The sequence below is a fragment of the Salmo salar genome, chromosome 17 (assembly GCF_965601325.2).
Source record: "Salmo salar chromosome 17, fSalSal1, whole genome shotgun sequence".
Taxonomy (NCBI): domain Eukaryota; kingdom Metazoa; phylum Chordata; class Actinopteri; order Salmoniformes; family Salmonidae; genus Salmo; species Salmo salar.
The window spans coordinates 28,099,436-28,126,330 of record NC_138307.1 but is presented as its reverse complement, the minus strand read 5'-3'; the positions used below and the strand labels follow the sequence as shown (position 1 = coordinate 28,126,330).

At 49.9% G+C, this 26,895-nt stretch overlaps 2 protein-coding genes across 4 annotated transcripts in view; one reads left to right on the top strand and one right to left on the bottom strand.

Moving 5' to 3' along the window:
- Positions 1 to 271: 271 nt before the first annotated feature.
- On the top strand, positions 272 to 17,471 carry LOC106575842 (transmembrane protein 41A-B). Its single transcript, XM_082963728.1, has 5 exons — positions 272 to 532; positions 4,169 to 4,319; positions 5,016 to 5,177; positions 15,064 to 15,202; positions 16,689 to 17,471. The coding sequence occupies exons 1-5, from the start codon at positions 366 to 368 to the stop codon at positions 16,931 to 16,933; spliced, it is 864 nt and encodes a 287-aa protein (XP_082819854.1). The 5' UTR covers positions 272 to 365; the 3' UTR covers positions 16,934 to 17,471.
- Positions 17,472 to 23,165: 5,694 nt separating this feature from the next.
- Positions 23,166 to 26,895, bottom strand: part of LOC106593725 (lysosomal cholesterol signaling protein) — a 49,247-nt gene continuing 45,517 nt past the window's right edge. Inside the window, exons 14-15 of one of the 3 annotated variants that reach the window (XM_082963719.1) lie at positions 26,226 to 26,363; positions 23,166 to 25,179 (exon numbers count right to left, since the gene is read on the bottom strand). In XM_082963719.1, the coding sequence (XP_082819845.1) occupies positions 24,861 to 25,179; positions 26,226 to 26,363 (457 nt within the window). In that variant the 3' untranslated portion in view covers positions 23,166 to 24,860. Of the gene's footprint in view, positions 25,239 to 26,225; positions 26,364 to 26,895 lie in introns of all 3 variants that reach the window. The other 2 variants (XM_082963718.1, XM_082963720.1) reach the window with 2 other exon arrangements.

Here is a 26,895-nt window from a genome sequence, read left to right as displayed (position 1 = left end):
ACCTTCATCATACACCAGCTGTTGTAGTGCAGAGAAACAATATAATACCTTCATCATACACCAGCTGTTATAGTGCAGAGAAACAAGCTTGTTGCCCAAAAACATCCTTTGGTGTAGAGAGAGCCAACTGTAGTTTATAACATCAAGGTCCAGACAGTGATCCTCAGTACTCTAGTCTGGCAGTTGACCCGTGCACCACCAGAGAGAACACGAGGCTGCCCTCTAGTGAAGATATAGTTGAAAGCCTTCCACGACCACAGGGCAACCGTCAGAAGTTATTCTGTGACGTTCACTTCTCAACACCGACACCGGGAGTCGGTCACCGAACAAGCCTTTCTGATAGGAGGTCGGTGTAGCGCGTAGCAATGGGCTCCATTTCGGGTTTATTGTCTGTGGTAGGAGGGGCAACTTTCTACCTCTATCTCCTGTCCTCTTTCCTGCCGCCCGGACCGCAACATCACCGGCGACATGAGGTGGAGTTAAACAACGAGAGCGCAGAGGGAGCCGGGGACATGGAAGTTGTTGAGTACAGGTAGCCAGCCTCAACAGATCTATAGCTACAATTTGGTAGATGTCGCAAGACTTTTCAGCTATTAGCAGAATAATTATAGGCTACAGCAGCTGCCTGCTTGTGCAATGACACTTTCTAGGACATGTTTACATATATAACTTTACAAATAAGTCAATATATAGCCACTTCCACAGTGTTATATTAGCATAGTGACATCACCATTTATGTAATAGATCTAGTATAAAGTCTCAGAGTACTCCCAGAGTGGTTATCTGTTGTGTGATTATGATGTTGATAAGTGCATTGACAGACAGCGCAGAGTCCATTGAGGTGCTGTAATAATCACTGCGTTTGGCAGCATCTCATTTCCCTCAGATGATTGCATGACAAGTTATCTAAATGGCATCATCAAACACCTGACTGTCAGTGTAGGCTAATTCAGAGGACATGTAACAGCTGGTTGCTGTTCTCCCAAAGTATTTGTCCTTGTCTGATGGTGTTGTTTGACAGCATTAGGTGATAATATCACAGTAGTTCCTGTTTTCAGATGATGTTCCTATAGGCCTACTCTAAACCCCTGTGTGTCTCATCCAGCCCCACCTCTCCTATGGTTTCTGCCCCAGTGGAGACCTGGCCATGGCCTCTCTTGGTTGGCTTAGGTTCACTTGGCCTGAAATACTGTCCTCCTCAGTCTGATGAGTATGAGAACATACAGCTCTGACCTAACCCTGGACGGGACACACTCGTCTTGGTTGGCATTATGTCATCGTCCCATCATATTTCACCGTACCTAATTATAAAGGAGTTTCACGACCCTGGCGTCATGTTTATCAGCCCTGTACACTCCTATTAGAGAACAGACATCCAGAGGTGATGGTAGACGGAGGTGGATGGACAGCCTGGACAGGAGGGCACCACTGGGTCTATATGGTCTCCTGCGAGGTCCACCACCGGACGGTTCTGATGAGGTGCTACCCAGGACATAACAATGGACACAGTGTGCTGAGGAATACACCCGGACTGTCTGATGAGGTGCTCCCAGGAAATAACACTGGACACAGTGTGCTGAGGAATACACACCGGACGGTTCTGATGAGGTGCTACCCAGGACATAACACTGGACACGTGTGCTGAGGAATACACACCGGACGGTTCTGATGAGGTGCTACCCAGGACATAACACTGGACACGGTGTGCTGAGGAATACACACCGGACGGTTCTGATGAGGTGCTACCCAGGACATAACACTGGACACGGTGTGCTGAGGAATACACACCGGACAGTTCTGATGAGGTGCTACCCAGGACATAACACTGGACACGGTGTGCTGAGGAATACACACCGGACGGTTCTGATGAGGTGCTACCCAGGACATAACACTGGACACGGTGTGCTGAGGAATACACACCGGACGGTTCTGATGAGGTGCTACCCAGGACATAACACTGGACACGGTGTGCTGAGGAATACACACCGGACGGTTCTGATGAGGTGCTACCCAGGACATAACACTGGACACGGTGTGCTGAGGAATACACACCGGACGGTTCTGATGAGGTGCTACCCAGGACATAACAATGGACACGGTGTGCTGAGGAATACACACCGGACGGTTCTGATGAGGTGCTACCCAGGACATAACACTGGACACAGTGTGCTGAGGAATACACACCGGACGGTTCTGATGAGGTGCTACCCAGGACATAACACTGGACACGATGTGCTGAGGAATACACACCGGACGGTTCTGATGAGGTGCTACCCAGGACATAACACTGGACACGGTGTGCTGAGGAATACACACCGGACGGTCCTGATGAGGTGCTACCCAGGACATAACACTGGACACGGTGTGCTGAGGAATACACACCTGACGGTTCTGATGAGGTGCTACCCAGGACATAACACTGGACACGATGTGCTGAGGAATACACACCTGAGATCCTAACCACAGTGGCTTTGCCTTCCATTCATCCCATATAGCTCAACAATTAGATGTGATACCAGCAGCTTAGGTTTCATGGTTCATTCTGTTTGCGTGTGTCTGTGTCACGGCTGAGGAGCCTGAAACTTCCAGCATCGAAACTAGCAGAGGCAGAAATCCCAGAGCAAAAGCCGCTATTTCTGTCCCATATCCTGTTTCATACTCTCTCAAACACATCCTTCTCTCCGCCATCTGGAAACCTCTCCCTCTCTCTCATGCCTGCACACGGGCACCAGCCATGCCCACTTTAGTCTGTGTTTGACCTGTCTATGATGTCAGATTAGGGTATCCCCAGATTCCCAATACTCTAGAGAGTCAAGTTTAGACTAGTCATACACCAGCAGACTGGGGGCTGAGCATTATGTCTTCCCTATATGACTACAACTACGGCTGTGTACTACGGCTGTGTGTACTACGGCTGTGTATACTACGGCTGTGTATACTACGGCTGGGCTGTGTATACTATGACTGTCTGTACTATGGCTGTGTATACTACGGCTGTATAGACAGCCATAGTATAGACAGCCATAGTATACACAGCCATAGTATATACAGCCATAGTATACACAGCCATAGTATATACAGCCATAGTATACACAGCCATAGTATACACAGCCATAGTATACACAGCCATAGTATATACAGCCATAGTATACACAGCCATAGTATAGACAGCCATAGTATACACAGCCATAGTATACACAGCCATAGTATATACAGCCATAGTATATACAGCCATAGTATACACAGCCATAGTATATACAGCCATAGTATACACAGCCATAGTATATACAGCCATAGTATACACAGCCATAGTATATACAGCCATAGTATACACAGCCATAGTATAGACAGCCATAGTATACACAGCCATAGTATACACAGCCATAGTATACACAGCCATAGTATAGACAGCCATAGTATACACAGCCATAGTATATACAGCCATAGTATACACAGCCATAGTATACACAGCCATAGTATACACAGCCATAGTATATACAGCCATAGTATAGACAGCCATAGTATAGACAGCCATAGTATATACAGCCATAGTATACACAGCCATAGTATACACAGCCATAGTATACACAGCCGCAGTATACACAGCCGCAGTATATACTGCTGTAGTATAGACAGCCGTAGAATACACAGCCATAGTATATACTGCTGTAGTATAGACAGCCGTAGTATACACAGCCATAGTATATACAACCATAGTATGTCTGTACTGTGTGTACTATGGCTGGCTATAACCCCTTCCTATAACCTATAACTCCTTCCTATAACCCCTTCCTATGACCTATAACCCCTTCCTATGACCTATATCCCCTTCCTATAATCCCTTCCTATGACCTATAACCCCTTCCTATGACCTATAACCCCTTCCTTTGACCTATATCCCCTTCCTATAACCCCTTCCTATGACCTATAACTCCTTCCTATAACCCCTTCCTATGACCTATAACCCCTTCCTATGACCCCTTCCTATGGCCTTCACCTGTGTTACCTTAAATGCTCTGTCCTCAGTGTCCTCAATTCCCATTTGAAGAAAAAAAAAAAAACTTCTCCCTGGTGCAAACAGTAACTAGGTGCCAATATTTAGGTCTAAATCTGACACTAGTACTAGGAACCATGTTATCTGATGTTGCTGGTGTTCGTTTCCCTCCAGACTGAAGTTCCCGTCGGACCTGGATGAGCTGAGGGAGCTGGCTGAGATGCTGCAGTTCTATAAGACAGAACACACAGGCTACGTGGTGCTGCTGTTCTGTAGTGCCTACCTCTACAAACAGTCCTTCGCCATCCCTGGCTCCTCCTTCCTGGTGAGAGGGACTAACATTACACTCATCCATGGAACACACACAAACTGTTTCCACGTGTCCATGAACCTATGACCCTAAGAGCAGAACCTCCATCCATGGTCAGAACAGCCTGCCTCCTGACCCTCACCATCAGGGGTGGAAAGTACTTAAGTAAAAATACTTTAAAGTACTGCTCGTTTTTTGGGGTATCTGTACTTTACTATTTATATTGTTTACTACTTTTATTTCACTACATTCCTAAAGAAAATAATGTTGTTTTTACTCCATACATTTTTCCTGACACCCAAAAGTACTCGTCACATTTTGAATGCTTAGCAGGACAGAAAATTGTCCAATTCACACACTTATCCCGACTGCCTCTGATCTGGCAGACTCACTAAACACACATGCTTCATTTGTAAATAATGTTGGAGTGTTGGAGTGTGCCCCTGGCTATCTGGAGATAAACAAACTAGAACAGTGTGTCGTTTGGTTTGCTTAATATAAGCAATTTGAAATGATTTATAGGTTTTCAGTTAACTTCTGGTACTTAAGTATATTTAAAACCATATACTTTGACCTTTACTCAAGTATTATTTTACTGGGTGACTTTCACTTGAGTAATTTTCTATGACGGTATCTTTACTTTTACTCAAGTATGACAATTGGGTACTTTTTCCACCAGTGCTCACCAAGCTCATCTCCTGTGCTTCCCAGAACATGCTGGCGGGGGCGCTGTTTGGTCCATGGCAGGGTCTGGTCCTGGCCTGTCTTCTGACCACCACCGGCTCTACCTTCTGTTACCTGCTGTCTGCTGCCTTCGGGAAGAGCTACATCATACGCTTGTTCCCTGACCAGGTGGACAGGCTGCAGAACAAGGTGTGAGAGAGAGACAGTATGTTGTCCCAGACCACAGTACCATGGGCTTGTTGGAGGAGGGTGTATGACTGGGGGGATACAGGCCCTTCCTTCACCACATGTCCTTTGATTACAATTCTCTAAAGATAGACTAGAGGGGTGTGTGTGTGGGTCTCCTCTTACAGTGTCCTTGGCTTACACATTAGGTTAGACAGGTGTAACAGTTGTCCAGTGCAGACCAGAAGACTGGTCTGATCACCAGTGTAACAGATGTGATCTACTTCCTGACTCTCTTGGGTTTTTGGTTTGGTCCCAGTTGATTGGTGATTATTCTGATGATAGACACCAGGAAATACATGTTCAGGACAACAGTATGTTGATCACTGCAGATTTGTGAATTGCCTGTTGGCATGGAAATAACTGAATTAGAGCATGCTGGGTAACTCTTTCTTACAGCAATAACACAGAAAAGTGCATCCCAGGAAGCCACCAATATCTAACAGGTACTGTACACACAAATATACACTGAACTAAAATAGAAACACAACATGTAAAGTGTTGGTCCCATGTTTCATGAGCTGACATAAGACACCAGACATCTTCCATACGCACAAAAAGCTTCTTTTTCTCAAATTGTGTACGGACATTTGTTTATATCCCTGTTAGTGAACATTTCTCCTTTGCCAAGCTAATCCATCTACCTGGCAGGTGTGGCATATCAAGAAGCTGATTAAACAGCTTGATCATTACAAATGTGCACCTTGTGCTGGGGACAATAAAAGGCCATAGAAGTATATAATGTATAAAATGCACTATTTCAGAATGTGACCTCCCCCTAGCTGCAAGCATGACCTATGGCATAACACCTTATTGATATGTAAATTCAACCAACCAATAGGAATACATAAACAGTGGCAAGGGAAACATAACTAACCGTGTTACACAGGGTAAGAATACAGAATGCCACATTCTTTTACAGTGTTGGGACTCTAGTAATATCCCTCCAATCATTCATTAATAAGTACATTTACAATGACAGTTCTCTCTTCCTCCTCCGTTCTCCCACCCCCTCTCCACCTCCTCCGTTCTCCCACCCCCTCTCCTTCCCTCTCTACCTCCTCCGCTCTCTACCTCCTCCGTTCTCCCACCCCCTCTCCACCTCCTCCGTTCTCCCACCCCCTCTCCTTCCCTCTCTACCTCCTCCGTTCTCCCACCCCCTCTCCTTCCCTCTCTACCTCCTCCCCTCTCCACCTTCTCTGTTCTCCCACCCCCTCTCCTTCACTCTCTACCTCCTCCGTTCTCCCACCCCCTCTCCTTCCCTCTCTACCTCCTCCGTTCTCCCACCCCCTCTCCTTCCCTCTCTACCTCCTCCGTTCTCCCACCCCCTCTCCTTCCCTCTCTACCTCCTCCGTTCTCCCACCCCCTCTCCTTCCCTCTCTACCTCCTCCGTTCTCCACCCCCTCTCCTTCCCTCTCTACCTCCTCCATTCTCCACCCCCTCTCCTTCCCTCTCTACCTCCTCCGCTCTCTACCTCCTCCGTTCTCCCACCCCCTCTCCACCTCCTCCGTTCTCCCACCCCCTCTCCTTCCCTCTCTACCTCCTCCGCTCTCTACCTCCTCCCCTCTCCACCTTCTCTGTTCTCCCACCCCCTCTCCTTCTCTCTCTACCTCCTCCGTTCTCCACCCCCTCTCCTTCCCTCTCTACCTCCTCCGTTCTCCACCCCCTCTCCTTCCCTCTCTACCTCCTCCGCTCTCTACCTCCTCCGTTCTCCACCCCCTCTCCTTCCCTCTCTACCTCCTCCGCTCTCTACCTCCTCCGTTCTCCACCCCCTCTCCTTCCCTCTCTACCTCCTCCGTTCTCCACCCCCTCTCCTTCCCTCTCTACCTCCTCCGTTCTCCACCCCCTCTCCTTCCCTCTCTACCTCCTCCGTTCTCCACCCCCTCTCCTTCCCTCTCTACCTCCTTCCCTCTCTACCTCCTCCGTTCTCCACCCCCTCTCCTTCCCTCTCTACCTCCTCCCCTCTCTACCTCCTCCGTTCTCCACCCCCTCTCCTTCCCTCTCTACCTCCTCCGTTCTCCACCCCCTCTCCTTCCCTCTCTACCTCCTTCCCTCTCTACCTCCTCCGTTCTCCACCCCCTCTCCTTCCCTCTCTACCTCCTCCGTTCTCCACCCCCTCTCCTTCCCTCTCTACCTCCTCCGCTCTCTACCTCCTCCGTTCTCCACCCCCTCTCCTTCCCTCTCTACCTCCTCCGCTCTCTACCTCCTCCGTTCTCCACCCCCTCTCCTTCCCTCTCTACCTCCTCCGTTCTCCACCCCCTCTCCTTCCCTCTCTACCTCCTCCGTTCTCCACCCCCTCTCCTTCCCTCTCTACCTCCTCCGTTCTCCACCCCCTCTCCTTCCCTCTCTACCTCCTTCCCTCTCTACCTCCTCCGTTCTCCACCCCCTCTCCTTCCCTCTCTACCTCCTCCCCTCTCCACCTTCTCTGTTCTCCCACCCCCTCTCCTTCTCTCTCTACCTCCTCCGTTCTCCACCCCCTCTCCTTCCCTCTCTACCTCCTCCGTTCTCCACCCCCTCTCCTTCCCTCTCTACCTCCTCCGCTCTCTACCTCCTCCGTTCTCCACCCCCTCTCCTTCCCTCTCTACCTCCTCCGCTCTCTACCTCCTCCGTTCTCCACCCCCTCTCCCACCCTCTCTACCTCCTCCGTTCTCCCACCCCCTCTCCTTCCCTCTCTACCTCCTCCGTTCTCCCACCACCTCTCCTTCTCTCTACCTCCTCCATTCTCCCACCCCCTCTCCTTCCCTCTCTACCTCCTCCGTTCTCCCACCCCACCTTTTCCCTCTACCTCCTCCTCTCTCCCACCCTCTCTACCTCCTCCATTCTCCCACCCTCTCTACCTCCTCCGTTCTCCCACCCCCTCTACCTCCTCCATTCTCCCACCCCCTCTCCTTCCCTCTCTACCTCCTCCGTTCTCCCACCCCCTCTCCTTCCCTCTCTACCTCCTCCGTTCTCCCACCCCCTCTCCTTCCCTCTCTACCTCCTCCGTTCTCCCACCCCCTCTCCTTCCCTCTCTACCTCCTCCGTTCTCCCACCCCCTCTCCTTCCCTCTCTACCTCCTCCGTTCTCCACCCCCTCTCCTTCCCTCTCTACCTCCTCCATTCTCCCACCCCCTCTCCTTCCCTCTACCTCCTCCGTTCTCCCACCCCCTCTCCTTCCCTCTACCTTCTCCGTTCTCCCACCCCCTCTCCTTCCCTCTCTACCTCCTCCGTTCTCCCACCCCCTCTCCTTCTCTCTACCTCCTCCTTCTCCCACCCCCTCTCCTTCCTCTCTACCTCCTCCGTTCTCCCACACCTCTCCTTCTCTCTCTACCTCCTCCTTCTCCACCCCCTCTCCTTCCCTCTCTACCTCCTCCGTTCTCCCATCACCTCTCCTTCCTCTCTACCTCCTCCGTTCTCCCATCACCTCTCCTTCCCTCTCTACCTCCTCCGTTCTCCCATCACCTCTCCTTCCCTCTCTACCTCCTCCGTTCTCCCATCACCTCTCCTTCCCTCTCTACCTCCTCCGTTCTCCCATCACCTCTCCTTCTCTCTCTACCTCCTCCGTTCTCCCATCACCTCTCCTTCTCTCTCTACCTCCTCCGTTCTCCCATCACCTCTCCTTCCCTCTCTACCTCCTCCGTTCTCCCATCACCTCTCCTTCTCTCTCTACCTCCTCCGTTCTCCCATCACCTCTCCTTCTCTCTCTACCTCCTCCGTTCTCCCATCACCTCTCCTTCCCTCTCTACCTCCTCCGTTCTCCCATCACCTCTCCTTCCCTCTCTACCTCCTCCGTTCTCCCATCACCTCTCCTTCCCTCTCTACCTCCTCCGTTCTCCCATCACCTCTCCTTCCCTCTCTACCTCCTCCGTTCTCCCATCACCTCTCCTTCTCTCTCTACCTCCTCCGTTCTCCCATCACCTCTCCTTCTCTCTCTACCTCCTCCGTTCTCCCATCACCTCTCCTTCTCTCTCTACCTCCTCCGTTCTCCCATCACCTCTCCTTCTCTCTCTACCTCCTCCGTTCTCCCATCACCTCTCCTTCCCTCTCTACCTCCTCCGTTCTCCCATCACCTCTCCTTCTCTCTCTACCTCCTCCGTTCTCCCATCACCTCTCCTTCTCTCTCTACCTCCTCCGTTCTCCCATCACCTCTCCTTCTCTCTCTACCTCCTCCGTTCTCCCATCACCTCTCCTTCTCTCTCTACCTCCTCCGTTCTCCCATCACCTCTCCTTCCCTCTCTACCTCCTCCGTTCTCCCATCACCTCTCCTTCTCTCTCTACCTCCTCCGTTCTCCCATCACCTCTCCTTCTCTCTCTACCTCCTCCGTTCTCCCATCACCTCTCCTTCCCTCTCTACCTCCTCCGTTCTCCCACCACCTCTCCTTCTCTCTCTACCTCCTCCGTTCTCCCACCACCTCTCCTTCTCTCTACCTCCTCCGTTCTCCCACCACCTCTCCTTCTCTCTCTACCTCCTCCGTTCTCCCATCACCTCTCCTTCTCTCTCTACCTCCTCCGTTCTCCCATCACCTCTCCTCTCTCTACCTCCTCCGTTCTCCCATCACCTCTCCTTCCCTCTCTACCTCCTCCGTTCTCCCATCACCTCTCCTTCCCTCTACCTCCTCCGTTCTCCCATCACCTCTCCTTCCCTCTACCTCCTCCAATCACCTCTCCTTCTCCCTCTACCTCCTCCGTTCTCCCATCACCTCTCCTTCTCTCTCTACCTCCTCCGTTCTCCCATCCCCTCTCCTTCTCTCTCTACCTCCTCCGTTCTCCCATCACCTCTCCTTCTCTCTCTACCTCCTCCGTTCTCCCATCACCTCTCCTTCTCTCTCTACCTCCTCCGTTCTCCCATCACCTCTCCTTCTCTCTCTACCTCCTCCGTTCTCCCATCACCTCTCCTTCTCTCTCTACCTCCTCCGTTCTCCCATCACCTCTCCTTCTCTCTCTACCTCCTCCGTTCTCCCATCACCTCTCCTTCCCTCTCTACCTCCTCCGTTCTCCCATCACCTCTCCTTCTCTCTCTACCTCCTCCGTTCTCCCATCACCTCTCCTTCTCTCTCTACCTCCTCCGTTCTCCCATCACCTCTCCTTCTCTCTCTACCTCCTCCGTTCTCCCATCACCTCTCCTTCCCTCTCTACCTCCTCCGTTCTCCCATCACCTCTCCTTCCCTCTCTACCTCCTCCGTTCTCCCATCACCTCTCCTTCCCTCTCTACCTCCTCCGTTCTCCCACCACCTCTCCTTCTCTCTCTACCTCCTCCGTTCTCCCACCACCTCTCCTTCTCTCTACCTCCTCCGTTCTCCCACCACCTCTCCTTCTCTCTCTACCTCCTCCGTTCTCCCATCACCTCTCCTTCTCTCTCTACCTCCTCCGTTCTCCCATCACCTCTCCTCTCTCTACCTCCTCCGTTCTCCCATCACCTCTCCTTCCCTCTCTACCTCCTCCGTTCTCCCATCACCTCTCCTTCCCTCTACCTCCTCCGTTCTCCCATCACCTCTCCTTCCCTCTACCTCCTCCAATCACCTCTCCTTCTCCCTCTACCTCCTCCGTTCTCCATCACCTCTCCTTCTCTCTCTACCTCCTCCGTTCTCCCACCCCCTCTCCTTCTCTCTCTACCTCCTCCGTTCTCCCATCACCTCTCCTTCTCTCTCTACCTCCTCCGTTCTCCCATCACCTCTCCTTCTCTCTCTACCTCCTCCGTTCTCCCATCACCTCTCCTTCTCTCTCTACCTCCTCCGTTCTCCCATCACCTCTCCTTCTCTCTCTACCTCCTCCGTTCTCCCATCACCTCTCCTTCTCTCTCTACCTCCTCCATTCTCCCATCACCTCTCCTTCCCTCTCTACCTCCTCCATTCTCCCACCACCTCTCCTTCTCTCTCTACCTCCTCCGTTCTCCCATCACCTCTCCTTCTCTCTCTACCTCCTCCGTTCTCCCATCACCTCTCCTCTCTCTACCTCCTCCGTTCTCCCATCACCTCTCCTTCCCTCTCTACCTCCTCCGTTCTCCCATCACCTCTCCTTCCCTCTACCTCCTCCGTTCTCCCATCACCTCTCCTTCCCTCTACCTCCTCCATTCTCCCATCACCTCTCCTTCTCCCTCTACCTCCTCCGTTCTCCCATCACCTCTCCTTCTCTCTCTACCTCCTCCGTTCTCCCACCCCCTCTCCTTCTCTCTCTACCTCCTCCGTTCTCCCATCACCTCTCCTTCTCTCTCTACCTCCTCCGTTCTCCCATCACCTCTCCTTCTCTCTCTACCTCCTCCGTTCTCCCATCACCTCTCCTTCTCTCTCCACCTCCTCCGTTCTCCCACCCCCTCGCCTTCCCTCTCTACCTCCTCCCCTCTCCACCTTCTCTGTTCTCCCACCCCCTCTCCTTCTCTCTCTACCTCCTCCGTTCTCCACCCCCTCTCCTTCCCTCTCTACCTCCTCCGTTCTCCACCCCCTCTCCTTCCCTCTCTACCTCCTCCCCTCTCTACCTCCTCCGTTCTCCCACCCCCTCGCCTTCCCTCTCTACCTCCTCCCCTCTCCACCTTCTCTGTTCTCCCACCCCCTCTCCTTCCCTCTCTACCTCCTCCGTTCTCCCACCACCTCTCCTTCTCTCTACCTCCTCCATTCTCCCACCCCCTCTCCTTCCCTCTCTACCTCCTCCGTTCTCCCACCCCACCTTTTCCCTCTACCTCCTCCTCTCTCCCACCCTCTCTACCTCCTCCATTCTCCCACCCTCTCTACCTCCTCCGTTCTCCCACCCCCTCTACCTCCTCCATTCTCCCACCCCCTCTCCTTCCCTCTCTACCTCCTCCCCTCTCTACCTCCTCCGTTCTCCACCCCCTCTCCTTCCCTCTCTACCTCCTCCATTCTCCCACCCCCTCTCCTTCCCTCTCTACCTCCTCCGTTCTCCCACCCCCTCTCCTTCCCTCTCTACCTCCTCCGTTCTCCCACCCCCTCTCCTTCCCTCTCTACCTCCTCCGTTCTCCCACCCCCTCTCCTTCCCTCTCTACCTCCTCCGTTCTCCACCCCCTCTCCTTCCCTCTCTACCTCCTCCATTCTCCCACCCCCTCTCCTTCCCTCTACCTCCTCCGTTCTCCCACCCCCTCTCCTTCCCTCTACCTTCTCCGTTCTCCCACCCCCTCTCCTTCCCTCTCTACCTCCTCCGTTCTCCCACCCCCTCTCCTTCTCTCTACCTCCTCCATTCTCCCACCCCCTCTCCTTCCCTCTCTACCTCCTCCGTTCTCCCATCACCTCTCCTTCTCTCTCTACCTCCTCCATTCTCCCACCCCCTCTCCTTCCCTCTCTACCTCCTCCGTTCTCCCATCACCTCTCCTTCCCTCTCTACCTCCTCCGTTCTCCCATCACCTCTCCTTCTCTCTCTACCTCCTCCGTTCTCCCATCACCTCTCCTTCTCTCTCTACCTCCTCCGTTCTCCCATCACCTCTCCTTCCCTCTCTACCTCCTCCGTTCTCCCATCACCTCTCCTTCCCTCTCTACCTCCTCCGTTCTCCCATCACCTCTCCTTCCCTCTCTACCTCCTCCGTTCTCCCATCACCTCTCCTTCCCTCTCTACCTCCTCCGTTCTCCCATCACCTCTCCTTCTCTCTCTACCTCCTCCGTTCTCCCATCACCTCTCCTTCTCTCTCTACCTCCTCCGTTCTCCCATCACCTCTCCTTCTCTCTCTACCTCCTCCGTTCTCCCATCACCTCTCCTTCCCTCTCTACCTCCTCCGTTCTCCCATCACCTCTCCTTCTCTCTCTACCTCCTCCGTTCTCCCATCACCTCTCCTTCTCTCTCTACCTCCTCCGTTCTCCCATCACCTCTCCTTCCCTCTCTACCTCCTCCGTTCTCCCATCACCTCTCCTTCCCTCTCTACCTCCTCCGTTCTCCCATCACCTCTCCTTCCCTCTCTACCTCCTCCGTTCTCCCATCACCTCTCCTTCCCTCTCTACCTCCTCCGTTCTCCCATCACCTCTCCTTCTCTCTCTACCTCCTCCGTTCTCCCATCACCTCTCCTTCTCTCTCTACCTCCTCCGTTCTCCCATCACCTCTCCTTCTCTCTCTACCTCCTCCGTTCTCCCATCACCTCTCCTTCTCTCTCTACCTCCTCCGTTCTCCCATCACCTCTCCTTCTCTCTCTACCTCCTCCGTTCTCCCACCCCCTCGCCTTCCCTCTCTACCTCCTCCCCTCTCCACCTTCTCTGTTCTCCCACCCCCTCTCCTTCTCTCTCTACCTCCTCCGTTCTCCACCCCCTCTCCTTCCCTCTCTACCTCCTCCGTTCTCCACCCCCTCTCCTTCCTCTCTACCTCCTCCGCTCTCTACCTCCTCCGTTCTCCCACCCCCTCGCCTTCCCTCTCACCTCCTCCCCTCTCCACCTCCTCCGTTCTCCCATCACCTCTCCTTCTCTCTCTACCTCCTCCGTTCTCCCACCACCTCTCCTTCTCCTCTACCTCCTCCGTTCTCCCACCCCCTCTCCTTCCCTCTCTACCTCCTCCGTTCTCCCACCCCTCCTTCTCTCTCTACCTCCTCCGTTCTCCCATCACCTCTCCTTCTCTCTCTACCTCCTCCGTTCTCCCACCCCCCTCTCTCCACCTCCTCCGTTCTCCCATCACCTCTCCTTCTCTCTCTACCTCCTCCGTTCTCCCATCACCTCTCCTTCTCTCTCTACCTCCTCCGTTCTCCCATCACCTCTCCTTCTCTCTCTACCTCCTCCGTTCTCCCATCACCTCTCCTTCCCTCTCTACCTCCTCCGTTCTCCCACCCCCTCTCCTTCCCTCTCTACCTCCTCCGTTCTCCCACCCCCTCTCCTTCCCTCTCTACCTCCTCCGTTCTCCCACCCCCTCTCCTTCCCTCTCTACCTCCTCCGTTCTCCCATCACCTCTCCTTCTCTCTCTACCTCCTCCGTTCTCCCACCCCCTCTCCTTCCTCTCTACCTCCTCCGTTCTCCCACCCCCTCTCCTTCCTCTCTACCTCCTCCGTTCTCCCATCACCTCTCCTTCCCTCTCTACCACCTCCGTTCTCCCACCCCCTCTCCTTCTCTCTCTACCTCCTCCGTTCTCCCATCACCTCTCCTTCTCTCTCTACCTCCTCCGTTCTCCCATCACCTCTCCTTCTCTCTCTACCTCCTCCATTCTCCCATCACCTCTCCTTCCCTCTCTACCTCCTCCGTTCTCCACCCCCTCGCCTTCTCTCTCTACCTCCTCCGTTCTCCCATCACCTCTCCTTCTCTCTCTACCTCCTCCGTTCTCCCATCACCTCTCCTTCTCTCTCTACCTCCTCCGTTCTCCCATCACCTCTCCTTCTCTCTCTACCTCCTCCGTTCTCCCATCACCTCTCCTTCTCTCTCTACCTCCTCCGTTCTCCCATCACCTCTCCTTCTCTCTCTACCTCCTCCGTTCTCCCATCACCTCTCCTTCTCTCTCTACCTCCTCCGTTCTCCCATCACCTCTCCTTCTCTCTCTACCTCCTCCATTCTCCCATCACCTCTCCTTCTCTCTCTACCTCCTCCGTTCTCCCATCACCTCTCCTTCTCTCTCTACCTCCTCCGTTCTCCCATCACCTCTCCTTCTCTCTCTACCTCCTCCGTTCTCCCATCACCTCTCCTTCTCTCTCTACCTCCTCCGTTCTCCCATCACCTCTCCTTCTCTCTCTACCTCCTCCGTTCTCCCATCACCTCTCCTTCTCTCTCTACCTCCTCCGTTCTCCCATCACCTCTCCTTCCCTCTCTACCACCTCCGTTCTCCCACCCCCTCTCCTTCTCTCTCTACCTCCTCCGTTCTCCCACCCCCTCTCCTTCTCTTTCTACCTCCTCCGTTCTCCCACCCCCTCTCCTTCTCTCTCTACCTCCTCCATTCTCCCATCACCTCTCCTTCTCTCTCTCCGTCAGGTGGAGGAGAACCGTAGCAGTCTGTTCTTCTTCCTCCTGTTCCTGCGGTTCTTCCCCATGACTCCTAACTGGTTCCTGAACGTCACGTCCCCCATCCTCAACATCCCCGTCTCCATCTTCTTCTTCTCCGTACTCATCGGTGAGAAACAGAAGCAGCACTGCCGCGCAACGCAACACACAGGACTATTATATAATACTACTAAGAATGACACTCGCATGATACATCATTTTGCTTAAGACGTGAAGACTTTCATTAGCTCACTGAGTTAATGTCTAGGCTTTAGCTCAGAAGGCTAACACAGTCTCTCCCTTGTTATATTGAAGTACTAGTACAACAGATGTCATTAATTACCAATGGCAGATACTTTCCACCTTTACTGTTCCAAACTCTCCCTCCTCCGATATCGACTTAATCTAGGAGGTCTAACCCAGTCTCTCCTCTCCTTCCCCAGGTCTAGTGTTTATCTAGGAGGTCTAACCCAGTCTCTCCTCTCCTTCCCCAGGTCTAGTGTTTATCTAGGAGGTCTAACCCAGTCTCTCCTCTCCTTCCCCAGGTCTAGTGTTTATCTAGGAGGTCTAACCCAGTCTCTCCTCTCCTTCCCCAGGTCTAGTGTTTATCTAGGAGGTCTAACCCAGTCTCTCCTCTCCTTCCCCAGGTCTAGTGTTTATCTAGGAGGTCTAACCCAGTCTCTCCTCTCCTTCCCCAGGTCTAGTGTTTATCTAGGAGGTCTAACCCAGTCTCTCCTCTCCTTCCCCAGGTCTAGTGTTTATCTAGGAGGTCTAACCCAGTCTCTCCTCTCCTTCCCCAGGTCTAGTGTTTATCTAGGAGGTCTAACCCAGTCTCTCCTCTCCTTCCCCAGGTCTAGTGTTTATCTAGGAGGTCTAACCCAGTCTCTCCTCTCCTTCCCCAGGTCTAGTGTTTATCTAGGAGGTCTAACCCAGTCTCTCCTCTCCTTCCCCAGGTCTAGTGTTTATCTAGGAGGTCTAACCCAGTCTCTCCTCTCCTTCCCCAGGTCTAGTGTTTATCTAGGAGGTCTAACCCAGTCTCTCCTCTCCTTCCCCAGGTCTAGTGTTTATCTAGGAGGTCTAACCCAGTCTCTCCTCTCCTTCCCCAGGTCTAGTGTTTATCTAGGAGGTCTAACCCAGTCTCTCCTCTCCTTCCCCAGGTCTAGTGTTTATCTAGGAGGTCTAACCCAGTCTCTCCTCTCCTTCCCCAGGTCTAGTGTTTATCTAGGAGGTCTAACCCAGTCTCTCCTCTCCTTCCCCAGGTCTAGTGTTTATCTAGGAGGTCTAACCCAGTCTCTCCTCTCCTTCCCCAGGTCTAGTGTTTATCTAGGAGGTCTAACCCAGTCTCTCCTCTCCTTCCCCAGGTCTAGTGTTTATCTAGGAGGTCTAACCCAGTCTCTCCTCTCCTTCCCCAGGTCTAGTGTTTATCTAGGAGGTCTAACCCAGTCTCTCCTCTCCTTCCCCAGGTCTAGTGTTTATCTAGGAGGTCTAACCCAGTCTCTCCTCTCCTTCCCCAGGTCTAGTGTTTATCTAGGAGGTCTAACCCAGTCTCTCCTCTCCTTCCCCAGGTCTAGTGTTTATCTAGGAGGTCTAACCCAGTCTCTCCTCTCCTTCATCAGGTTTGATCCCGTATAACTTCATCTGCGTGCGGACAGGCTCCATCCTGTCAGAGATCTCTTCCCTGGACGATATCTTCTCCTGGGGGACGCTGCTACAGCTGTTGGCCATCGCCTGTGTGGCCCTGCTTCCCGGAGCCCTTATCAAGCGCTATAGCCAGAACCATCTCCAACTGGACGGGCTGCAGCAGAATGGAGGACACAGACAGAACCAGGGACAAGCAGCTGATGACAGAAAGAGGAGATGACCCTCCTGAAATACAGTCATGCTGGGTCTGATTGAACTTGACTGACCCTGCTGGACTGGATTGGCCACTATCACTACAGCTTTACGCAGGGGAGTTTAGACTTTTTTAGGGGAGAGAAACGACTTAACTGCCACTATGCCGAGGATACTTAAAGGTCATGAACAGTCAAATCATGTTTTTCATGTTATGTGATGATATTTGGATGAAACCAGATCAAAGTATGAAAAATGACTGTTGCTCCAACATTGATCAAGGTTGGTCATAAAGCTACTGGTCCCCTCCCCCCATGTCAAACACTTGGATTCAGGAGGCAGGATTATTAAGGGAAAAGGGGTCACCCTAACTCTCATTTTAATACAGCAACGGTAACATATTTTCTTACCTAATTGAAATAAGTACTGCCTCGTTACCAACATCGGAGAAGGCGTGTTTGTGGAGGGGCGTGGTTTATACAGCTACTCTACTGGTGCCAAAATTGGGCTGTAAGGTGTCAGCAAATATAATTAAAAGTTGACACTATTCATCTATGGTAGAGAGACTTATGTCTCCCCTTTCATCTGTCTGGTGTTACTGGTCTTCAAGCATGGAACAAAAGGGGGGGGGGGTTGTCATTCAACACATCCGTCAGTGCTGCTGTGAACCGCTCCCAGCAGAGACATGACAAATTATGCAATTTCAATGTTTGTGTTTCACCTGATTTGCTAGGGCTGATTTTACTGCAGGACTGCAGTCCAGTTTGACATAGGGGTTTCAAAGAGCTGTCAGTCAAGGCCAGCTCATGAATATAAGCTCCCTGCCCACTCCGCCTGTCTTTTCAAACTTCCTGATAGTTAGCCGTGAGGAAAAATTACTTTCTTCAAATGTTGAGCATTTCATTCACAAAAATATATATTTCTGATATTTTAGTCAGTTAACGTGTTGGGGCTAGGGGGCACGGCCAGATAAAAATACGTACCCGATTTAAACTGGTTACTACTCTTGCCCAGAAACGAGAATATGCACATTATTAGTAGATTTGGATAGAAAACACTCTAAAGTTTCTAAAACTGTTTGAATGGTGTCTGTGAGTATAACAGAACTCATATGGCAGGCCAAAACCTGAGAAGATTCCATACAGGAAGTGCCCTGTCTGACAATTTGTTGTCCTTCTGTTGCATCTCTATGGAAAATACAGCATCTGTGCTGTAACGTGACACTTTCTAAAGCTCCCATTGGCTCTCTAAAGCCGCCAAATAGTGGAATGGGGTGTCTGCTGTCTCTGGGCGAAGAACAGCAGGAGAGTTTGTGAGTGGTCAGCCTGGGGACAGTGACACTGGAGATGCGCGGTCACGAGAATTCTCCAAAAAAATTCTTTCAGCCTTTGAATGAATACAACGTTGCCCGGTTGGAATATTATCGCTATTTTACGAGAAAAATAGCATAAAAATTGATTTTAAACAGTGTTTGACATGCTTCTAAGTACGGTAATGGAATATTTTGAATTTTTTTGTCACGAAATGCGCTCGCGCATCACCCTTCGGATAGTGACCTGAATGCACGAACAAAACGGAGCTATATGAATATAACTATGGATTATTTGGAACCAAAACAACATTTGTTGTTGAAATAGAAGTCCTGGGAGTGCATTCTGATGAAGAACAGCAAAGGTAATCCAATTTTTCTAATAGTAATTCTGAGTTTAGTGAGCCCCAAACTTGGTCGGTGTCAAAATAGCTAGCCGTGATGGCCGAGCTATGTACTCAGAATATTGCAAAATGTGCTTTCGCCGAAAAGCTATTTTAAAATCCGACACTGCGATTGCATAAAGGAGTTCTGTATCTATATTTCTTTAAAAAATTGTTATGTATTTTGTGAACGTTTATCATGAGTAATTTAGTAAATTCACCGGAAGTTTTCGATGGGTATGCTAGTTCTGAACATCACATGCTAATGTAAAAAGCTGTTTTTTGATATAAATATGAACTTGATTGAACAAAACATGCATGTATTGTATAACATAATGTCCTAGGAGTGTCATCTGATGAAGATCATCAAAGGTTAGTGCTGCATTTAGCTGTGGTTTTGGTTTTTGTGACATATATGCTTGCTTTGAAAATGGCTGTGTGATTATTTTTGGCAGGGTACTCTCCTGACATAATCTAATGTTTTGCTTTCGCTGTAAAGCCTTTTTGAAAATCGGACAATGTGGTTAGATTAACAAGAGGCTTGTCTTTAAAATGGTGTAAAATAGTCATATGTTTGAGAAATTTAAGTTATAGCATTTTTGAGGTATTTGTATTTCGCGCCACGCGATCCCACTGGCTGTAGACTAGGGTAGCCCAGGGAAGTTAAAAAGCCATTTTACATGGGAATCTGAATGACTATTTGAGACGGATGCACTTTGAACTGTCTGTGACTGTGACCATGAGCACCGATTCAGAAAATGTGTGAAGTTAAGGTAAATCATTTGTTTTTGTAAATGTACTATTGATTTTCACCAGTAGCCTAATCTATACACAGTGGAATGCAGCTAAATTTAGGTTTCCAACGCTTTAACAGAGAGGACATCATGAGTGGTGTTGTGAGGGAAGTTATTGTACACCCAACTGGTAGTGTTTTCATTCTGTGTTGTCTTACTTCCTGCTAGCTGTGGAACATGTCACTCCCAATAATAGCAGTCCATCATGGGATACAGGGTAAAGGAACAGCACCTCATCTTGTGACATCACCTGTAATCATACAGGGTAACAGTACATCTGGTGCCTCAGTACTGTAGTGTAAACCAGGCCATACAGGGTAACAGCACATCTGGTGCCTCAGTACTGTAGTGTAAACCAGGCCATACAGGGTAACAGTACATCTGGTGCCTCAGTACTGTAGTGTAAACCAGGCCAAACAGGGTAACAGTACATCTGGTGTCTCAGTACTGTAGTGTAAACCAGTCTCTCCTCTCCTTCCCCAGGTCTAGTGTTTATCTAGGAGGTCTAACCCAGTCTCTCCTCTCCTTCCCCAGGTCTAGTGTTTATCTAGGAGGTCTAACCCAGTCTCTCCTCTCCTTCCCCAGGTCTAGTGTTTATCTAGGAGGTCTAACCCAGTCTCTCCTCTCCTTCCCCAGGTCTAGTGTTTATCTAGGAGGTCTAACCCAGTCTCTCCTCTCCTTCCCCAGGTCTAGTGTTTATCTAGGAGGTCTAACCCAGTCTCTCCTCTCCTTCCCCAGGTCTAGTGTTTATCTAGGAGGTCTAACCCAGTCTCTCCTCTCCTTCCCCAGGTCTAGTGTTTATCTAGGAGGTCTAACCCAGTCTCTCCTCTCCTTCCCCAGGTCTAGTGTTTATCTAGGAGGTCTAACCCAGTCTCTCCTCTCCTTCCCCAGGTCTAGTGTTTATGTAAACCAGGCCAAACAGGGTAACAGTACATCTGGTGTCTCAGTACTGTAGTGTAAACCAGGCCATACAGGGTAACAGTACATCTGGTGTCTCAGTACTGTAGTGTAAACCAGGCCATACAGGGTAACAGTACATCTGGTGCCTCAGTACTGTAGTGTAAACCAGGCCAAACAGGGTAACAGTACATCTGGTGTCTCAGTACTGTAGTGTAAACCAGGCCATACAGGGTAACAGTACATCTGGTGCCTCAGTACTGTAGTGTAAACCAGGCCATACAGGGTAACAGTACATCTGGTGCCCCAGTACTGTAGTGTAAACCACAGGCCTTTCTCTGCTTCCATAAAGCTGTCTTTTACAGCTGAACACTAGTCTTGTTTCATCAAATCAACAATTAGAAGCTTTTGATTTGTTTGTTTGACATAGACATCATGAGTTTCTTATTCACATAGTTTATTTTGCCTGTAGTTAGAGGTAACGATATAGCCATTATGCAATCCTGCTTGACATGTACAAGTCAGTCAGTCAGTCAGTCAGTCAGTCAGTCACACAGCCAGCCACCACAGTCAGTCAGTCACCCAGTCAGTCAGTCACCCAGTCAGTCAGTCACGCAGCCAGTCAGTCACCCAGTCAGTCAGTCACGCAGCCAGTCAGTCACGCAGCCAGTCAGTCACGCAGCCAGTCAGTCAGTCAGTCACGCAGCCAGTCAGTCAGTCACGCAGCCAGTCAGTCAGTCACGCAGCCAGTCAGTCAGTCACGCAGCCAGTCAGTCACCCAGTCATGCAGTCAGTCAGTCACCCAGTCATGCAGTCAGTCAGTCACCCAGTCATGCAGCCAGTCAGTCAGCCAGTCACCCACCCAGCCAGCCAGTCACCCAGTCACCCAGTCATGCAGCCAGTCAGTCACCCAGTCATGCAGTCAGTCAGTCACCCAGTCATGCAGCCAGTCAGTCAGCCAGTCACCCAGCCAGCCAGTCACCCAGTCATGCAGCCAGTCAGTCACCCAGTCATGCAGTCAGTCAGTCACCCAGTCAGTCAGCCAGTCAGTCACCCAGTCAGTCACCCAGCCAGCCAGTCACCCAGCCAGCCAGTCACCCAGTAACACAAGCAGATGTGTGTTCTTCTCACATGCTTGTCATGCAGCAGCATTGAGGTAGACAGCCCATAGCATCAGTGATTTTCAATGAAAATACCATATTCAACAAATAATAATACACACAGACACTCATCCTACAAGGCTGAGGCAGTCAGGCTGAACCCACAGCACCTCAGTCACTTGACATCAATTATCTGGAGAAACAAAGTGTTTAAGGTAGACTCTGCAAAGGATCATCATCATACACAGCGGGGTCACTTCCTGCTTAAAGTCACACAACAACAACAGAGTTCATATGTGAGGAGTCATTTAAACAAGAGCATCAGTGATAAGTGCAAAAACTCACTAACCCTGCTTGTTAATGCTCAAAGACATTTGTATCACATTAATAAAACCTCATCAGAGGACAACATACCAGAGTATGATGTGATGATATTAGGAACAATAAATAACAATATTCATGACTGATCACAACATTATTGGCATAACATGAGCATTAGAAACATTCTCCACATGTGTTCCACACAGAATGTGGACACGCTGTCTATTTAACCAGGCAGGACATGTGGACACGCTGTCTATTTTACCAGGCAGAACATGTGGACACGCTGTCTATTTAACCAGGCAGGACATGTGGACACGCTGTCTATTTTACCAGGCAGGACATGTGGACACGCTGTCTATTTAACCAGGCAGGACATGTGGACACGCTGTCTATTTAACCAGGCAGGACATGTGGACACGCTGTCTATTTAACCAGGCAGGACATGTGGACACGCTGCCTATTTAACCAGGCAGGACATGTGGACACGCTGTCTATTTAACCAGGCAGGACATGTGGACACGCTGTCTATTTAACCAGGCAGGACATGTGGACACGCTGTCTATTTAACCAGGCAGGACATGTGGACACGCTGTCTATTTAACCAGGCAGGACATATGGACACGCTGTCTATTTAACCAGGCAGGACATGTGGACACGCTGTCTATTTAACCAGGCAGGACATGTGGACACGCTGTCTATTTAACCAGGCAGGACATGTGGACACGCTGTCTATTTAACCAGGCAGAACATGTGTTCCAGGAAACTATGTCAACACATGGCCTTTAAAAACTGACTCAGCGATGATCTACAAGTGGTGTTGGAGGCCTCACCTCTCGCTTTGAACAAAATGATGTGTCACAGACAAGCTGTACCTCACTGCTAAAGCTTTGTCTTAGTTGAGCCAGATGGGCTGACACTACTGGGAAAAAATAACATAGTGGAAAAACGTTTAAAACTTCATTGACTTTCAAGTACATTACAACAGTATTACAGTAGTCTTACAAAACAGCACGTCAGTTCAGTTGCATATGAAATAGTTGAATAGTCTCAGTGCAACATTTCAGCCAGTGCAGACTTCTCTATGTCACGCAAAGAAGTCTCTCTGTGATACTGGAGCTGGTTGAGGTTGTGGACTGGATTGGTTCAGCTGGGATAGTAGCTGACTCAGGATGCACACACCGGCCACTTAAATGGCACCCTATTCCCTTCATAGTGCACTACTCTTGACCAGAGCCTGGATGCAGCCCACCGTCTTTCTCTCTTCTGGGGTCCATTCAGGAGGGTGCAAACATTATAGAAATGTATGACATGGAACAGATACAGTGCCTTGCGAAAGTATTCGGCCCCCTTGAACTTTTCGACCTTTTGCCACATTTCAGGCTTCAAACATAAAGATATAAAACTGTAATTTTTTGTGAAGAATCAACAACAAGTGGGACACAATCATGAAGTGGAACGAAATTTATTGGATATTTCAAACTTTTTTAACAAATAAAAAAAACTGAAAAATTGGGCGTGCAAAATTATTCAGCCCCCTTAAGTTAATACTTTGTAGCGCCACCTTTTGCTGCGATTACAGCTGTAAGTCGCTTGGGGTATGTCTCTATCAGTTTTGCACATCGAGAGACTGACATTTTTGCCCATTCCTCCTCGCAAAACAGCTCGAGCTCAGTGAGGTTGTATGGAGAGCGTTTGTGAACAGCAGTTTTCAGTTCTTTCCACAGATTCTCGATTGGATTCAGGTCTGGACTTTGACTTGGCCATTCTAACACCTGGATATGTTTATTTGTGAACCATTCCATTGTAGATTTTGCTTTATGTTTTGGATCATTGTCTTGTTGGAAGACAAATCTCCGTCCCAGTCTCAGGTCTTTTGCAGACTCCATCAGGTTTTCTTCCAGAATGGTCCTGTATTTGGCTCCATCCATATTCCCATCAATTTTAACCATCTTCCCTGTCCCTGCTGAAGAAAAGCAGGCCCAAACCATGATGCTGCCACCACCATGTTTGACAGTGGGGATGGTGTGTTCAGGGTGATGAGCTGTGTTGCTTTTACGCCAAACATAACGTTTTGCATTGTTGCCAAAAAGTTAGATTTTGGTTTCATCTGACCAGAGCACCTTCTTCCACATGTTTGGTGTGTCTCCCAGGTGGCTAGTGGCAAACTTTAAACGACACTTTTTATGGATATCTTTAAGAAATGGCTTTCTTCTTGCCACTCTTCCATAAAGGCCAGATTTGTGCAGTATACGACTGATTGTTGTCCTATGGACAGAGTCTCTCACCTCAGCTGTAGATCTCTGCAGTTCATCCAGAGTGATCATGGGCCTCTTGGCTGCATCTCTGATCAGTCTTCTCCTTGTATGAGCTGAAAGTTTAGAGGGACGGTCGGGTCTTCGTAGATTTGCAGTGGTCTGATACTCCTTCCATTTCAATATTATCGCTTGCACAGTGCTCCTTGGGATGTTTAAAGCTTGGGAAATCTTTTTGTATCCAAATCCAGCTTTAAACTTCTCCACAACAGTATCTCGGACCTGCCTGGTGTGTTCCTTGTTCTTCATGATGCTCTCTGCGCTTTAAACGGACCTCTGAGACTATCACAGAGCAGGTGCATTTATGCGGAGACTTGATTACACACAGGTGGATTCTATTTACCATCATTAGTCATTTAGGTCAACATTGGATCATTCAGAGATCCTCACTGAACTTCTGGAGAGAGTTTGCTGCACTGAAAGTAAAGGGGCTGAATAATTTTGCACGGCCAATTTTTCAGTTTTTTATTTGTTAAAAAAGTTTGAAATATCCAATAAATTTCGTTCCACTTCATAATTGTGTCCCACTTGTTGTTGATTCTTCACAAAAAGTTACAGTTTTATATCTTTATGTTTGAAGCCTGAAATGTGGCAAAAGGTCGAAAAGTTCAAGGGGGCCGAATACTTTCGCAAGGCACTGTATGATTGTCTGATATGTGGAAATGGGAATGCTAAATGGTGTCAGCTCTATCTCATTCTATTTCCATCTGAACGTTTCATCTCACTGAATAGCAGTGTTGTAATATTCTAATCCAGGATTTAGGAGTCAATGTTTAGTGACCTGACAACAACATTGCTGAATAGTAATACACCTCCTCCATCCTTCTCTGGGAACGTTACATGGCCACAGGAGGCATACTGCTGTTCCTCTCCATCGGTGGCATCCAGCTCCTCTCAGTGAAGCAGTAATGTAGGAGGGTGTCGTCCCTGAAGCCAAACTGGTGTGTGAGGTGTTGCAGTACACCTCCTTGCTGGAGCTGAGCCCCATAGAGCTGGGCTTCCCCCCGGTCCCGGGCCAGACCCACCCTCACCAGCCAGTCCACCAGATCACTGCCCAGGAAAGTGGCCTGAGTCTGGGCCTGGGATGGAGGATAAGTCCCCTGACCAGGTCTCTCCCTGGAGCGCTCCCTCTCCTGAACCCTCTCTCCGTCACACCTGCGTATCAAAGGAAGGATTCACCTACTGTCCCATTGTTCAGGCTTTCCCCAGAAGCACTAGGGTGAAGATATGGAGGAAGAGGAGAAAGGAGAACAGAGAGAGAGAAAAGGAGTGGTAGTGAGGATGAGAGTTCAGTAAAGAGAAACAGGAAATCAAAAGGTGAAAAGTAGCTACCAGGATTGTGTACCACTCCAAAACCAGAATGCATTACTGGTGAAGACGACTGTGGTAAGTTCAGTCTGTTCACAGAGTGTACAATGCAATAACGCATTTCTAAAGACAGGATTAGTGGTAGAAACATGCAGGATATTATCTGGGGTAAAATTCTAGGCCATGCATAGAGAAGATGTTAGGAAAAAAAGAGTTAAACTAGATGGTAACATGCTAGTTATGGAATACTAGATCTGCACACGCAGTAGAATTTAACAGTCAACTGTTTCTTTTTTATTGTATTTTATTTCTTTTGGAGAATTTTACACCCTTTTTCTTCCCAATGTTGTGATATCCAAATTGGTAGTTACAGTCTTGTCCCATCGCTGCAACTCCCGTACGGACTCTGGAGAGGTGAAACATGACCCTTCCAAGCCGCACTGCATCTTGACACACTGCTCGCTTAACCCGGAAGCCAGCCGCACCAATGTGTTGGTGGAAACACCGTACACCTGGTGACCGTGTCAGCGTGCACTGCGCCCGGCCCGCCACAGGAGTCGCTAGAGCACGATAGAACAAGAACATCCCTGCCGGCCAAACCCTCCCCTAACCCGGATCACGCTGGGCCAATTGTGTGCCGCCCCATGGGTCTCCTGGTCGCGGCCGGCTGCAACACAGCCTGGGATCGAACCAGGATCTGTAGTGACGCAGCTAGCACTGTGATGGAGTGTCTTACACCGCTGGGCAACTCGGGAGACCCAAGTCAACGTTTTTAATGTAGATTCTAGAGATTTGATTCTACACCAATAAGACATGTCCTGGGAGTGAAATCATGCTACAAAAATGCTAAATAAATGAAATAAATGATAATTGATGTTTATGTTGTGGCCTACCTTCTGATGGGCACTATGTCCTGAACACACTGGTCTTTATGATAGCGGACAAACTGAGTGCAGGTCAGCCTGATCTCCTCTGGAACCACAGAGGGGGGCTCCTCCTCACTCTCCCTGCCCTGCCACAGGCTCACTAACCTGGGGGACAGGACACACACAGGCCCCTTAGAGGGCAGAACAACCACATCTTCTACAGCCACACTACCTGGCTCAGGCAAGTCTGACTGAGATCTGGCCTTGTGCTGACGTTGGGACAATACAGCATACAGGAGGTGTTACTGATGTACAACATACAGGAGGAGGTGCTGATGTTGGGACAATACAACATACAGGAGGAGGTGCTGATGTTGGGACAATACAACATACAGGAAGTGGTGCTGATGTTGGGACAATACAACATACAGGAAGTGGTGCTGATGTTGAGACAATACAACACACAAGAGGAGGTGCTGATGTTGGGACAATACAACATACAGGAAGTGGTGCTGATGTTGGGACAATACAACACACAAGAGGTGGCGTGATGTTGGGACAATACAACACACAAGAGGTGGCGTGATGTTGGGACAATACAACACACAGGAGGAGGTGCTGATGTTGGGACAATACAACATACAGGAAGTGGTGCTGATGTTGGGACAATACAACATACAGGAAGTGGTGCTGATGT

Coding starts and splice junctions, on each gene's coding strand:
- LOC106575842 (XM_082963728.1), top strand. CDS start 366: ATGGGCTCCATTTCGGGTTTATTGTCTGTGGTAGGAGGGGCAACTTTC. Junction 4,320..5,015: donor TCCCTGGCTCCTCCTTCCTG/GTGAGAGGGACT, acceptor TGTGCTTCCCAG/AACATGCTGGCGGGGGCGCT. Junction 15,203..16,688: donor CTTCTTCTCCGTACTCATCG/GTGAGAAACAGA, acceptor CTCCTTCATCAG/GTTTGATCCCGTATAACTTC.